The 14,335-nt window shown below is 33.7% G+C and overlaps 3 protein-coding genes across 6 annotated transcripts; 2 read left to right on the plus strand and 1 right to left on the minus strand.

Annotated features, from left to right (window-relative positions):
- Window positions 3,933-7,258, plus strand: LOC107637385 (1-phosphatidylinositol-3-phosphate 5-kinase FAB1B-like). The gene is made up of 5 exons (XM_016340807.2): window positions 3,933-4,356; window positions 4,874-5,087; window positions 5,311-6,048; window positions 6,128-6,396; window positions 6,622-7,258. Exons 1-4 carry the CDS (start codon window positions 3,933-3,935, stop codon window positions 6,255-6,257), a joined length of 1,506 nt encoding a protein of 501 aa, XP_016196293.2. The 3' UTR covers window positions 6,258-6,396; window positions 6,622-7,258.
- LOC107637375 (glucose-6-phosphate/phosphate translocator 1, chloroplastic-like) lies at window positions 6,482-10,091 on the minus strand. 4 transcript variants are annotated; one of them, XR_002348550.1, is made up of 7 exons: window positions 9,388-10,091; window positions 9,084-9,309; window positions 8,758-8,980; window positions 8,455-8,655; window positions 7,959-8,177; window positions 7,294-7,589; window positions 6,482-7,145 (listed from the first exon to the last, which is right to left on the minus strand). XR_002348550.1 is itself a non-coding variant. In XM_021104261.1 (5 exons), exons 1-5 carry the CDS (start codon window positions 9,880-9,882, stop codon window positions 8,159-8,161), a joined length of 1,164 nt encoding a protein of 387 aa, XP_020959920.1. In that variant the 5' UTR covers window positions 9,883-10,091; the 3' UTR covers window positions 7,753-8,158. The 4 variants fall into 4 exon arrangements, 2 of the variants coding, with proteins under 2 accessions (XP_020959920.1, XP_016196286.1); XR_002348549.1 differs by having other exon boundaries at window positions 7,294-7,605; XM_021104261.1 differs by lacking the exons at window positions 6,482-7,145; window positions 7,294-7,589 and having other exon boundaries at window positions 7,753-8,177.
- On the plus strand, window positions 10,178-14,034 carry LOC110263230 (receptor kinase-like protein Xa21). The gene is made up of 3 exons (XM_021104236.1): window positions 10,178-11,342; window positions 11,444-13,432; window positions 13,548-14,034. Exons 1-3 carry the CDS (start codon window positions 10,427-10,429, stop codon window positions 13,883-13,885), a joined length of 3,243 nt encoding a protein of 1,080 aa, XP_020959895.1. The 5' UTR covers window positions 10,178-10,426; the 3' UTR covers window positions 13,886-14,034.

Below are 14,335 nucleotides of genomic sequence, written 5' to 3' on the forward strand. Positions count from 1 at the left end.
CAAGTATCTACAATTAATAATAACAAGATACTATATTTTAAGTTGTATAATATAATAAAAAAGAACGTAGCAATTTATATCTGCTTTCTATATAGCAATAATATTATATATATTTATATATCTCCTCTTTTAGCTCTTTTCTAAAAATATTGGCATATAATTAATGTAGATAACATATATATTGAGTAAGTATTTCCATTGAATTAATCATAAAGGTTAATAAAATATAATGGCATAATTTTCATCTAATTGTAGCAAGTATCTCTATTAAAAATATTGACTAATTATTACCGTGTATAATTAATGTGTGTGTATATATATATATATAGTAATAGTGAATTTTTACAATTATTTATCATTTAGAGAATTCATAATTCAGACATTGTTCTTTTTTTATTTTTTATTTTTCATACCTAATGGCTGCTAGCTACGATTCTATCAATAGTATTATCTATGGTAGATTATGTGATGAAAAAGTTTGGAAAATAAAGGCAAGAATTATAAGGTTATGGAAAGTCTCATCCAAATTTGACAAGAGCAAGACGGCTTACATAGAAATGGTTCTAATGGATGTTAAAGTTAGTCGATTATTTTTCATGATTCTTTCAAGTGATGTTAGGTTCAATTTATAAATATTTTTTGTTTGTATTTTAAATTTATTTGATAAGTAAACCATTGCAATCAAAGACAGTGCCATTTAATAGTTTTATAAGTGCTAATAGTTTTTATATTTAATTTGTTTTACAGTGTGATAAAATTCATTCTTCAATCAAGAATTATTTGGCAAAGATCTTTGAGAATGAACTTATTGAGGGGAAGGTCTATGTCTTCTCAGATTTTGTAATTGAGGAATCAAGCGAAATTTATATTCCGACTGCACACGTATGTAGAATAATTTTTAAGAAGGAGTCACGTATAATAAATACGGTCGATGATCGTAGAATTCCTGACAATCATTTCAATTTTCTTGCTCATGCTGATATATTGAAGTAAACAAATGAACAATCCAACTTATTTGGTACGTAGTTAATTTGTATTAATCTACACAAAACTTTTTTTTATTTTATTTTTTGCAAAAAAAATCATATAATAGCATCATTTTATCGATAACATAAATTTTAATAGTTTATTTATGCAAATATTTAAAATTGTATTGCGACTTTTTTAAAGGTATATCCTTTTATTAATATATTGTTAGTTTTATCGTTTAATATAAAATAAATTGATAATTTTTTTTAATTTATAAGTAATTTATTATGTTATTCATTTATTTGTCCTTAATTTGATGCTTTTAATTTTTTTTAATTAGATGTTATTGGACTCTTGACTGAAAAAAAAGAGCTTATATCATGATCAAAAATAGGAAGAAGTGACCATTACATTGTGGTTGATCTTCATGATTTAGAGTATGTAAAATTTTAATATTTCACAATAAAATTTTGTTTTGTAACAATTATCTATACATATGAAAAATATTTTATCTTTTTTATTATATATTACTACTTATTTCTTTTAATTCTTGCTTTTATTTAGAAATAAGAAAAAATAAGGTGCATACTGTGAGATCAATTTACAATCTAATTATTCAATTATCTACGTGATCACCAAACAATCAAATACGTACTTATTCTCCCATTTGCAAAATTTAACAAAGACATTGATAAGCATATTGGTTTATTTTTTATTTAACATATTTATTTATGTTATATTTGTAATCATATTATATCTATTTTTATGAATATATCTTTTTAGAAAATACTCTTAGTATTAGCATATGGTGTATTAAATAAATATTAGTGGTTTTAAATTATGCAAATGTTTAAAATTGTATTGTGACTTTTTTAAAGGTATATCATTTTATTAATATATCGTTAGTTTTATCGTTTAATATAAAATAAATTGGTAAAAAAATTTTAATTTATAAGTAATTTATTATGTTATTTATTTATTTGTCCTTAATTTAATACTTTTAATTCATTTTTTTTCAATTAGATGTTATTAGACTCTTGACTGAAAAAAAAGAGCTTATATCATGATCAAAAATAAGAAGTGACCATTATATTGTGGTTGATCTTCATGATTTGGAGTATGTGAAATTTTAATATTTCACAATAAGATTTTATTTTGTAACAATTATCTATACATATACAAAATATTTTATCTTTTTCATTATATATTATTACTTATTTCACTTAATTCTTGCTTTTATTTAGAAATGAAAAAAAATAAGGTGCACACTGTGAAATCAATTTACAACTCAATTATTCAATTATCTATGTGATCACCAAACAACCGAATACATATTTATTCTCCAATTTGTAAAATTTAATAAAGGCATTAGTAAGCATATTAGTTTAACTTTTTATTTAACATATTTGTTTATGTTATATTTGTAATCATATTATATCTATTTTTACGAATATATCTTTTTAGAAAATACTCTTAGTATTAGCATATGATGTATTAAATAAATATTAGTAGTTTTAAATTATTTATTATTTATTAGAGAACTTTGTGCATTAGAATTCTCTAATAATTTGTTGTTCATTTTAAGCTCATTTTGATATGTTCTTACTTCACGGTAAAACAACATATAAAAATTTGTTAGTGAAAAGTATTACTAAGTTATTTATGGTCACATTAAGTATACATGTCTGATTTACTGAAAAAGGTAAATTATTAAAACTGATTAATAACTATTTTAGAATTGATATACTTAACACTAAATTAAGAAAAAATGAACAATACATAACATATTACTTTTTTATTAGTTAAATTATTATAATTCAAATTAATTTTAATAAAACAATTTAAAATTATAATTTCAATCTTATCACGTGCATGATACGGGTTATTACACTTGTAAATTATATAATAACCCAATTTACAAGTGTAATATGTTTAATTATTGAGGAAGAAAAATATTTTACACGGGTAATTATTAGAATTATTTATGAAAATGAGCTTTATTACATATAATATGTAATATGTAAGTCGATCTTACCTACATGAACCCAGTTTTAGAAAGGTATATTAATTTATTAAAATTAATATACCTACATGTTAGAGTAATAAAATTTATTTTAGAAAAATATCTTTAATTAATATAAAATAATATGTTTTGGATTATTTTAGAAAGGTATATAATGTTTTGGTTAATAAACTTTTATAAAAGCTATTAGCATTTACAAAGATATTAAAAAGATATTGGTTGATTTTGTGCTTCTGTATTAGTTTATATGTCTTCTCAAATTTTTTGATTGAAGAATCAAGTGGAATTTTTCTACATTAGGATTCTCTATTAATTTGTTCTTCATTTTGAGCTGATTTTGATATGTTCTTACTTCAAAACAAAACAACATATAAAACTTTGTTGGTGAATTTAAGTATTACTAGATTATTTATAATCATATTGAGTATATATGTCTGATTTATTGAAAAATATAGATTAAATATCTATTCTATAGTTAATACAATTAACACTACATTAAGAAAAGAAAAACAATGCATACAAGTTATTTTTTTTATTAATTAAATTATTATAATTAAAATTAATTTTAACACAACAGCTTAAAATTATAATTTCAATCTCATCACGTGCATGGCACGGGTTATTACACTTGTATAAAATATAACTGAATATTTATTTTGTTAAGCATTAGGATGTTTTTTTCATATTAAATAAATATTTTTTTTATATTTCTGTAATTGTTCAAGAACAACTCGTGTTCCACCACTCATTCCTTATTCTTGAAGCTGAACCAAGTGCAAGGAAAAGACCGATTGGATGCGATAAAATCGCGATTTGACCGATTCGAAGACTTGTGCCTATAAAAACCTTCCTCTCCTTCGTTCTTTCCTTTCCAAAGTTTGATGAAAGCTTCTTCTCCGAATTCGAATCCGAACCCGAGTTTTTTGACTTGGAACGAACAATGGCCGTTCCTGGTTGTGATTATGCTTCTTTCAAGGTGAATGACCTTCCAGATCTGATTCTGTTTTGTCGATCAGGTGAAATCTACACACTATTTCTCAGTGTGTGCCAGAAAGCCTCCTTGGTTGATGGTATCATAGTGAATACCTTCAATGATTTAGAACCAGAGGCCATGAGAGCTTTACACAAGGGTTCTCATCCTTCTCGTTCTATTTTTTCGGTTGGACCCATCGTTGCTCAACCCAACCAAAACCAAGATGAGAAGATTCATGAATGTGTTGCATGGTTGAACCATCAGCCATCAAAATCTATGTTGTATATATGTTTCGGGAGTGGTGGAACACTCTCTCAGGAGCAAGTGAATGAGATAGCATTTGGATTGGAATTGAGTGGACAAAATTTTTTGTGGACATTTTTAGAGGTAGGTAGGTTAATGTGGAAGAAAAGAGTAAGGTTTTTATAAGTTTTGATTACGTTTACTTAATAATTTTGTTCTTAACAAAAAATAAATTTACTTAAAAAAATAATGTGATTAAAAATAAAATAAAAGAATAATTGAATAACTATGCATTGTAAAAAATTGATATTATTAAAGAATAAAATTAAAATTTATTTCTATGTATGGTTTTTATCCTTAACGTTTTCGTCCTATTTAAATCCCTAATGTTTTAAAATCGTCTCAATTTTGTCCTCTCGTCAATTCTATTAACGACAACAATGAGCCAATTTTAAAACGTTAGAAACTTAAAAAAGACGATTTAAACGTTAGGGACAATTTTAGAACTTATCCAAACGTTGGGGACAAAAACATACTTTACTCTTTAAAATAAGAATTTTCTCGAGTTGATTGATGTTACCTATCAAATTTAATTTCAAAACTTAAGAACTTTGAGAATAAGTTTTCAAACTTAATTGAAGTAAAACATGTGTCACTGCTGACAGTACTAAGTACTAACATTACTCTTTCCTCCATGCCTTATTCAGCCGGGCCTTATCAACAAATGCAACAGGGTCCGTGTCTGAACTTGCATCAGTCTCCTATGAGTGGAAACAACACTGATAGGGAAGGTTTATCACCTCCATTAGGGGGGAGGAATGATCTTGCAGGAGACATAGGGGATCCATTACAAAAGCAATTCGAATTCCCTATGAACAGGTATTTTCTGTTTCTTGTGTTCATCAAAAGCATTGATATATTTGTTTAGTTAGGCGTGTTCCATGTAGTGTTATATTTTATATAAATAGTATTTAGCCAATCATATTCTTCATGTGTCTATGACAAATTAAAAAATAGTGTGTAATAACTATGTGTTTATAGCTAATTAGGACTGCTGCTTTTTGTAATAGATTATATTGTGGCTTGTATGCGGTTTTTTCAGGAGTGATGATGAGGATGAGTATGGTGTATATCAGTTAGACTCCGAGATGAGACATTATCCTCAGGTGAATATCTACTATGGACAGGCTGAGTTCGAAGGAATAAGCAACACTGATGGCTCGCAGAAAGTGCATCCTGATGCAGATAACGGTAATGCAAATCTCACTTCAGAGAACGGATTCGACACACAGGGTTTAGAAAGAAACACAGCAGTTGGGAAGAGTGAGGATGAACCTTATATTGAAGCACCTGAAGCACCTTCCTCACTATATGTTTCAGAAGATGTTGATGCTGAACCTGTTGATTTTGAAAATAATGGACTTCTCTGGCTCCCTCCTGTACCAGAAGATGCAGAAGACGAGCGAGAAACTTTTTTTATTGATGAAGATGATGAAGATAATGACGGGAATGGGAATGCCATTGATGACTGGGGATATCTGCGCAATTCAAACAGTTTTGGAAGTGGAGAGCATCGCCACAAGGATAGGACAAGTGAGGAGCAGAAGAAGGTCATGAAGAATGCAGTAGATGGACATTTTAGGGCATTGGTGGCTCAGCTGTTACAGGTCGAAAACCTACCTGTTGAAGACAATGATGAAAACGTTTGGATGGAAATAATCACATCTCTCTCGTGGGAAGCTGCTACTTTATTGAAGCCAGATACTAGCAAAAGTGGAGGGATGGACCCAGCTGGTAATGTGAAAGTCAAGTGCATTGCTTGTGGCAGCCGCATTGAAAGGTAAATGCTATAATTTATCTGATTTTCTGCACGTGATTTCTATGTTGTCATACTTATCAGGTTTTCTTTTCTACAATAGGGTTGTTAAAGGAGTTGTTTGTAAGAAGAATGTGGCTCATCGTCGCATGACATCAAAAGTTGATAAACCTTGCTTGTTGATCCTTGGAGGGGCTCTTGAGTACAGGCACTCAAAATGTGCCTTCAATTGATCATCTTTCATCACCAAAGTTGGGTTACTGTGAAGCTTTTCATGTTGAAAATCTGAGCAGTGCTGCTGCTCAAGGTAGTAAAAAACCAATGAAAACATTTATGTTTTTTGACCGCTGCCCAAAGCCATTGGGTTGCACAGTTCTAATCTAATCTAATCTTATTTTATAGAAATTTTATTGTTATTATTTTATTATTATAAAAAAAATGTTCTGGAGACTTTAACTTGTAAATTACAAATCATGTAAAATGTGTGTGCACTAGCAACCACAAGGCATGTGTCTTTCTTAAGGAAAAAATATAACTTAATTGTCATTACTACCAACTACACATTAATATTTTTCTAATTTTGACATCGTTGAACAGATTTTACTTAAAGGTGCTGATGAGGAAGAATTGAAGGAGGTAAAGCATGTGGTTCAGTATGCAGTTTTTGCAGCTTACCATCTGGCTTTGGAGACATCTTTTCTTGCTGATGAAGGAATCTCTTCCCATAAATTCCGCTTAACAGTCTGCCTCTTCCTAATACAACATCAACCATTCAGAGGTCAATCTCAACAGTTCCTGATTTCGTTGCTCCTAGCAGTGAAAAGTCTCAGGGGCTTGAATCCAACACTGGACCATGGAGAACTAAGAGTGTCAGCGGTACTGAATCCTATTTGTCTAATGATGATCCTTGTGAATCTTTGCAATCTGCATCATGTATCAGCCATGCAACTGCCTTTATTCTTCCATTGTTGCTTCTGGAAATGCAATTCCAGGTTCATACAATGAGAAAATTCTTCCTAGCAAATACACAAATGACTCCACACAACCCCTGGAGGAGGAAACTCCTGAAGTGAACAACTCTTTGGGAATCATGAATGATCCTACTGTAAATGGTTATGGACCTGCAGAGAAATTAGATCATGGCATCAATAGATTTTGTAATATCCATTTCATTGTATTTCAGTGGCTGCATTGTCAATAATAAGAACTCTTTAATAATAAGAACTTGAGTTTTCTTAAGTTTCTGATATATAAGAGTTCTCAAATTACCTGTTTTGGAACAAAACACAGACATTTGGTCGTTTGTGGTGGGATGAAATTGTGCCAACTGTTGTGATGCCAACTGTTATGACTGGAGCCGAGCCTCATAATCAGGTATTATTCTTGCATTATGCGACTTCCATTAATTGCAAAAAGACTTGATGGGATTTTTGCTTTTTGGGAAATAAGAGCTTGCATTGCAATCCTTGGAGGTATTCTTGGGTTCTTTACAAGATCTTTCCAAACTTGAAAGCTTAGTTTTTTGTAATTAAGACATTTGCACAATGTTGAACTATCCTCAAATGCTGTCATTGGGTGAGACTGCAAATTCATTAGTTCCACAAAAAAAAAAAAATGGAACTAGAAATTACTCAAACTTAAAAAAACGAAAGGATATTTAATTTTAGGATGTTTTGTATTCTTTGATAGTCATTGAGGTAATACTATAGAGAACTAGAGATAGAGACATATTTTTATAGTACTTTAAAGAAATAATTGTTCTATATGATTGAATATACACACAGCAAGCAAACTTTTTATACAGGCACAACTGCAATAATTAGCTTATTAGACCTACTCACAAATAGTTAGTGAGATCTAATCCAACAAATCCTCTTCTTTTTTGGTAAGTGTAACTAATTTTGGGCTATAGAAATCCTCATTAGTGTACTCACATTCCAGAGTTCGTTCTTAGTCCTTATTGAATCAAAGTAAATTCTTCTCAGCCTTAGATTACACGAAAGAAACGAAAATTTCGTCTACAATGACAAAGATCAAAACATGATTAGTAACATCAACTGTTCTCACTATCACTGACAGGCTCATAGTTCTAGCTCCATCCCTGAATAAGCATTCACTTAACTTAGCTTCTGAATTAGGCCTCACTGTTTTGCCTGTTCAAAGAAATAACATAAAAGCTCTCAGTTGTTGTGTTACATTTACAAATTAATAGTGTGACCCTAGTTGATCACTCATTAGACATTAAACCGTTCCATTTTATCCATTTTACTTGGCCGGCATAGATAAAATTGACAGTGACTATATATGGTTTTCCTGTGTTGTGTGCAATATGAAAAATTTCTCAATCATGGGTTTGATTTCAGTGTGTCTCTGAATATTCAAGTAGTACATAGCAAAGACAAACTAAAAATAGAGGAAATAAGAATGCACCTGTGAATAAAGGAAGGTGCCAAGAATTGCAATCGCAGCAGCAACTGCATTGGTGGGATGAATTGGCGTGTGGAAGAGAAAATTACTGAAATTCTCTTCATTGTGTTCCCTATGCTAAATGTCAAGGGAGATATTTGATCAAGAGACATGCAAGAGACTTGATTACACAAGTGGTAGAACACACTCTGAGCAACTACCCACCTGAAAAAAGTTACAGCCGAAATGTCCTAGTATTTTTGACAAAGAAAATTGATCAGTTTAATGTTTGATAGTAATAAGAAAAGAGGATTGATTAGTGATTACCAAACAAAATTTGGACCAATCTGAGAGAGGGCAGTTTGCCAGCCAACAGCCCACATCTTAGGACCCTCCACAAGAATGGCAAAAGGTATGAGAATCAATAGAGACAATATGGAAAGGCAAGCACAATAGTTCAATCCACTAACAGACATGCCCTTCATTCCCTTCTTTGAGAATATGTTCCTAAACACAAATGCCAAGTTTGATATCATAGCCCCCACAAACCCTGCAAAACACAATCAACCAAAAAAGAGTTCTACTTCTACTTAGACTACTACTTGATCTTGATGAGAATTTAATCAACCTTGCTATACAGTAAATGGCCTTACCGATCATATTATAATTGAGTTCGGTCACAGCAGCAAGAGCACAACCTCCAATAATTGGCACCAGTGATAAGTAAACCGGTATAGGGAACGATTTGCCGAGCAAGAACCTCGATACTAGGACGCTGAAAGCCGGTTCTCCACTCTTGATGATGTGAGTAAATGACACTGCAACTTTGGACATACTCACAGTAGCTGCAACATGCCCAATGGTGTGTGCTACTGCAACCTGCAGGCACAGACACAGAATTAGTATCAAAGCCATAGATGGTAAACAAAAAAGGGTGATACACTAATATTGGCTTACCGGGAACAAGGCCTTCCAGAAATCCATGTTAACTTTAGGGACATGAGCGAGCCTTGTGGCCCAGGAGATGAACATGATAAGAGAGCCTGCGGCGAGGGACAGAGTGGAAGTGAGCCAAGGGTAAGGAAAAGCATTGAGAACCTTCTTGTTGTATATGTTGAAGACAACGTTCAGTGCCCACCATGTAGCAAAATACAAACCAATCTTGAGCTTCTGAGCCGCCTCTGATGTCCCTGCTGCTTGTGGTTGTGACTTATCTGCCTCATAGGCATGACACTCTGCAACCTTCCTTCTAGGTTTAGTTGACAATGTGAGGTTCTGAGTGCATGGAATAATGTAAAGTGGTTTATGGGAAGAGAAAGAGGGTAGTGCAGTGCTTTGTTGAAGATTTTGAATAGAGGGTGGTAGCCTTGGAACAGGAACACGCTTTCTGCAGGAGAATGCAGCAGAGCCGGCGAGGGGTGAGGGTGCTGTGTACTTTAAGGATGATATCATGGTGGTTTCTGATGGTGTAAAACAAAGAAGATGATGAGTTTGTAGATGTTCATATAATCAACAAATGGTATTTGTATTTGTATATTTGATGAAACCAATGTGATGTGGATTCTTGTGTCTTACGCATTGATTACTGCGCGGAAGCCACATGAGCAACGGTTGACAAGTTTGTTAGCAAAGATACTTTGGAAGGTGACAAGATCGAAGAGGAAGAGATTTTAATGGAATATGGAGACGAATCTTCCTAGGAAACGGATTTAGAATAATCAAGTTTGATTTTATTCTAAATTAATCAAAACTCGTGGTGTCTTTTTAAGTGTAAGTTGGGCCAACGACTTAAAGTAGTCTTAGATCGTTAAGCACTGTTGCTAATCACGATTTTAATTCTCCTGGTAATTGGCTGATGCTGCGAACTCAGGTTCAGCTGCCACTTGGAGTACAAAGGAAGATCGACGAACAATGGAAAGGAATCTCTTCTCTCTCTCTCTCCACACACATATATATACAACGCAAAATGTTGCATTGAAGCAGAAGATAAGGTGCAATGAAAATGAAGTCCCTCTTATATCCGACCCTGTTGTCATTGCTGCATTGGCACGTGGCGGTGGTATCAGCTGCAAGGCTGAACATGGCTAGCGATGAATCGGCCTTGGTTGCCATGAGGGACCATTTTAACTCCTTGGATCCCAACAATGTGCTCGCAAGCAACTGGTCTAGCAGTACCTCTGTTTGCAACTGGATTGGCGTCACCTGCGGCTCTTCCCACCGCAGAGTAACTGCCTTGAATCTCTCATACATGGCTCTTGATGCCACCATCCCTCCGCATCTTGGAAACCTGTCATTCCTTTCTCACCTGCATCTTCCCAACAATAGCTTCCATGGTACTCTACCTGCTGATCTAGCTGGATTACGTAGACTGAGGATCATCAACCTCAGATTCAACAAATTCACAGGAAGCATCCCGTCCTGGTTTGAGTCTCTACCCAAACTAAAATACCTGTTACTGAGAGGGAACAGTTTCTCTGGCACAGTCCCACACTTTCTGTTCAACATGACTTCCCTGCAATATCTTGTACTTTCTGATAACCAGTTTTGGGGTCCCTTACCTTCCAACATTTTCTTGTCTCATTCTTTGCAATATGTGTTTCTTTCTCACAACCAAATTTCAGGAGCTATCCCTTCAGCTATCATCAACAGTTCGTTACTGCAGGTTATTGAACTCAACTACAACAACCTATCCGGACAACTGCCGGAGCGCATCTTCCACCATCTTCCAAACTTGAAAGGGCTTTACGTGACTAATAATTCCTTATCCGGTGAACTTCCACGCAGTTTGTTCGATTGCAAGCAACTGCAATCTTTATCCTTATCCTACAACACCTTCGGTGGAAACATACCATCTGCCATCGAGAATTTGACAAACCTCAAAGAGATCTATCTTGGCTATAACAATTTCAGAGGTATCGTATGTTATCCCAATATGACTCTGCGAATTGAGTTTGATTAACGTTATCATTGTTTATACAATTTAACGTATCACATTGTTCGAATGTTGTGGCAGGTGCAATACCATATGAGATTGGTAATCTACGTAGTTTAGAGATTCTGAGTCTTCCTTTCGCCAATGTGAGTGGCTACATTCCGCCATCAATCTATAATATTTCTACCCTACGGGTAATTAGTGTTACTGGAAATCGTTTATCAGGCAGCCTGCCAGCAAGCCTAGGCTCCATGCTTCCAAAACTTGTTGGGCTGTACATGGGTAGTAATTATCTCAGTGGAAGAATCCCAGGCTCCTTGTGCAATGCCACTATGCTTAATACCATAGATTTGGCTTTCAATTCATTTTCTGGATACATTCCAGACATTTTTGGCAGCTTAAGAAGTCTCCAGCTGCTCAATCTTGGTAAAAATAATTTGACAAGTGATTCATCCGATTCAGAGCTAAGCATTATAAATTCTTTGACAAATTGTAGATTTCTCAAAGAGTTGACATTTTCTGGAAATCCATTGGATTCCATTCTTCCAATATCGGTAGGAAACCTTTCTACTTCTCTGGTTGACTTGAATCTTAGGGGTTGTTCAATGAGAGGCACCATTCCAGCAAGTATTGGCAACTTGAGCAGCTTGATAAAACTTGACCTTGGTACTAATAATTTTGTTGGAACCTTTCCTACTAGCATAGGGAAATTAATAAAGCTACAAGGCTTCTATTTACATGACAACCAACTGGAAGGATTTGTTCCGAATCAATTGTGTCAATTAACGAGCTTGGATTCATTTGCCGTTAAAAGCAACAAGTTCTCTGGCCCTATACCTTCTTGCTTAAGCAATCTTACCTCATTGAGATGGCTTTGGCTTTCTTCAAATGAATTCAACTCAATACCTTCCACCTTGTGGGAGCTGTCCAATTTATTGCTTTTAGACTTATCTTCCAATAATTTAAGTGGATATCTCCCATTAGAGAGTGGAAATCTAAAAGCCATAAGTTGGATGTATTTATCAGGAAATCAATTTTCAGGTAGCATCCCAAGAAGCCTCAGCAATCTTATGAATTTGGCTCTTCTTACCTTAGCAAGAAACAAATTTGAAGGGCCCATCCCAGAATCATTTGGTCGTATGGTAAGTTTGGAACAACTTGATTTATCAGAAAATAACTTGTCTGGTGTCATTCCCAAAACATTGGAGGCACTTGTGTATCTGAAATATTTCAATGTTTCTCACAATAAGTTAAAAGGAAAAATCCCTGATGGGGGACCTTTTGCAAACTTCTCAGCTCAGTCGTTCATGGGGAATAAAGGATTATGTGGTGCTCCACGTTTCCATTTTTCGGAATGTAAAATTGAAAAATCCCGAAAATGGAATGCACATATTGTGTTGACATATATTTTACCTGCGGCAATAGTTGCCACCCTTCTTGTGGCATTCCTTTGCATCCTAAAATTCCGGAAGCACAAGGTGGTCAACAATTCAGAGATGAATCAATCGGGAGCAAGATGGAGAAGAATATCATACTATGAAATTCAGCAAGCAACAGATAGGTTCAATGATGGCAACTTGCTTGGTGTAGGGAGTTTTGGAAGAGTGTATAAAGGAGTACTCTCAGATGGGACAAATGTTGCAGTGAAAGTGTTTAATCTGGGACTAGAAGGAGCATTCAGGAGTTTCGATGCTGAATGTGAGATATTGCGCAGTGTCCGCCATCGAAACTTAACCAAAATCATTAGCAGCTGCAGCAACATGGACTTCAAGGCATTGATCCTAAGCTACATGCCTAATGGGAGTTTAGAGAGGTGGCTACACTCGGAATACCATGGCTTGAGTATGATCCAGAGGCTAAACATAATGATAGATGTTGCAGAAGCAATGAATTACCTGCATAATGGTGGTTCTGTACCAATTATACACTGTGATTTGAAACCCAGCAACATATTACTAGATGAAGACATGGTTGCCCACGTGACTGATTTTGGCATTGCAAAATTGCTGAGTGGGGATGACTCCATCACTCAAACCATGAATCTAGCCACAATAGGCTATATGGCCCCTGGTGAGTTTCTTATTTAATCTTATGCTTTATGTAATAAACCTTGATAGCAATCAGCTATGAATCTAATAAAATTTGTTTTGTTTTCCACTTTGTTGTTTTTCTTCTTATTTTGCAGAATATGGACTTGAGGGAAGAGTGTCTAGGCAAGGTGATGTGTATAGCTATGGAATTTTACTTATGGAGACCTTCACACAGAAAAAACCCACTGACGAAATGTTTGTGGGAGAGTTTAGCATCAAAGAGTGGGTGAAAATGTCATGCCCTGATTCACTACTTGATATCATTGATGCAAAATTATTGGTGGAAGAAGGAGAAACAGTTACTAAACAGGACTGCTTGTTGTCTATAATGACTTTAGCTCTGAATTACTCAGCTGAGTCTCCGGGTAAAAGGACAAGAATGAAAGACGCTATGAATGCTCTTAAGAAGATTAAAAGATTACTCTTGAACTAAAATATATGCTTAAGTGTTAGGCTCAATTTACATATTTAGAATTATTTTTAGAAGTTCTAGTAACCCCTTTTGATTAAGATGTAACTTTTCATTTTAACAAAATTACTTCAATTATGTGCATTGCGAATTGGGATCGTGTTTCACCCGTACATACTGTAGTTATTTTTTCAAGAAAAAAAAGGAAGGCCTAGGCTAGAGATTTATTTCATATATATATTTGTTTTAAGTAAAGATAAAAAATGATTTTTTTATTTTATTTTGGAGTGCCATACACGATTTGCTAAAATATGGTGACTTTTTGTTAAATTTTTTTGGTATAGGAGCCATTATGCTAAAAGAGAAACCGTAGAAGGTATTAAATGAATTATCAGGCAAAGCACAATCAAATGACAAAAAAAATTTCAAAATATATGACCAAAATTTTTTTCATTTTTATCACATTTTGTTTTA

This window comes from Arachis ipaensis, chromosome B01, assembly GCF_000816755.2.
Source record: "Arachis ipaensis cultivar K30076 chromosome B01, Araip1.1, whole genome shotgun sequence".
Lineage (NCBI taxonomy): Eukaryota > Viridiplantae > Streptophyta > Magnoliopsida > Fabales > Fabaceae > Arachis > Arachis ipaensis.

What these genes read in the sequence shown, in the direction of transcription:
- LOC107637385 (XM_016340807.2), top strand. Translation starts at nt 3,933, where the DNA reads ATGGCCGTTCCTGGTTGTGATTATGCTTCTTTCAAGGTGAATGACCTT. An exon ending in GTGGACATTTTTAGAGGTAG is followed by an intron (nt 4,357 to 4,873) that starts GTAGGTTAATGT and finishes CACTGCTGACAG; the next exon opens with TACTAAGTACTAACATTACT. An exon ending in TTCGAATTCCCTATGAACAG is followed by an intron (nt 5,088 to 5,310) that starts GTATTTTCTGTT and finishes CGGTTTTTTCAG; the next exon opens with GAGTGATGATGAGGATGAGT.
- LOC107637375 (XM_021104261.1), bottom strand. Translation starts at nt 9,882, where the DNA reads ATGATATCATCCTTAAAGTACACAGCACCCTCACCCCTCGCCGGCTCT. An exon ending in TCTGGAAGGCCTTGTTCCCG is followed by an intron (nt 9,310 to 9,387) that starts GTAAGCCAATAT and finishes CTGTGCCTGCAG; the next exon opens with GTTGCAGTAGCACACACCAT. An exon ending in ACTCAATTATAATATGATCG is followed by an intron (nt 8,981 to 9,083) that starts GTAAGGCCATTT and finishes TGTGTTTTGCAG; the next exon opens with GGTTTGTGGGGGCTATGATA.
- LOC110263230 (XM_021104236.1), top strand. Translation starts at nt 10,427, where the DNA reads ATGAAAATGAAGTCCCTCTTATATCCGACCCTGTTGTCATTGCTGCAT. An exon ending in TGGCTATAACAATTTCAGAG is followed by an intron (nt 11,343 to 11,443) that starts GTATCGTATGTT and finishes ATGTTGTGGCAG; the next exon opens with GTGCAATACCATATGAGATT. An exon ending in AATAGGCTATATGGCCCCTG is followed by an intron (nt 13,433 to 13,547) that starts GTGAGTTTCTTA and finishes CTTATTTTGCAG; the next exon opens with AATATGGACTTGAGGGAAGA.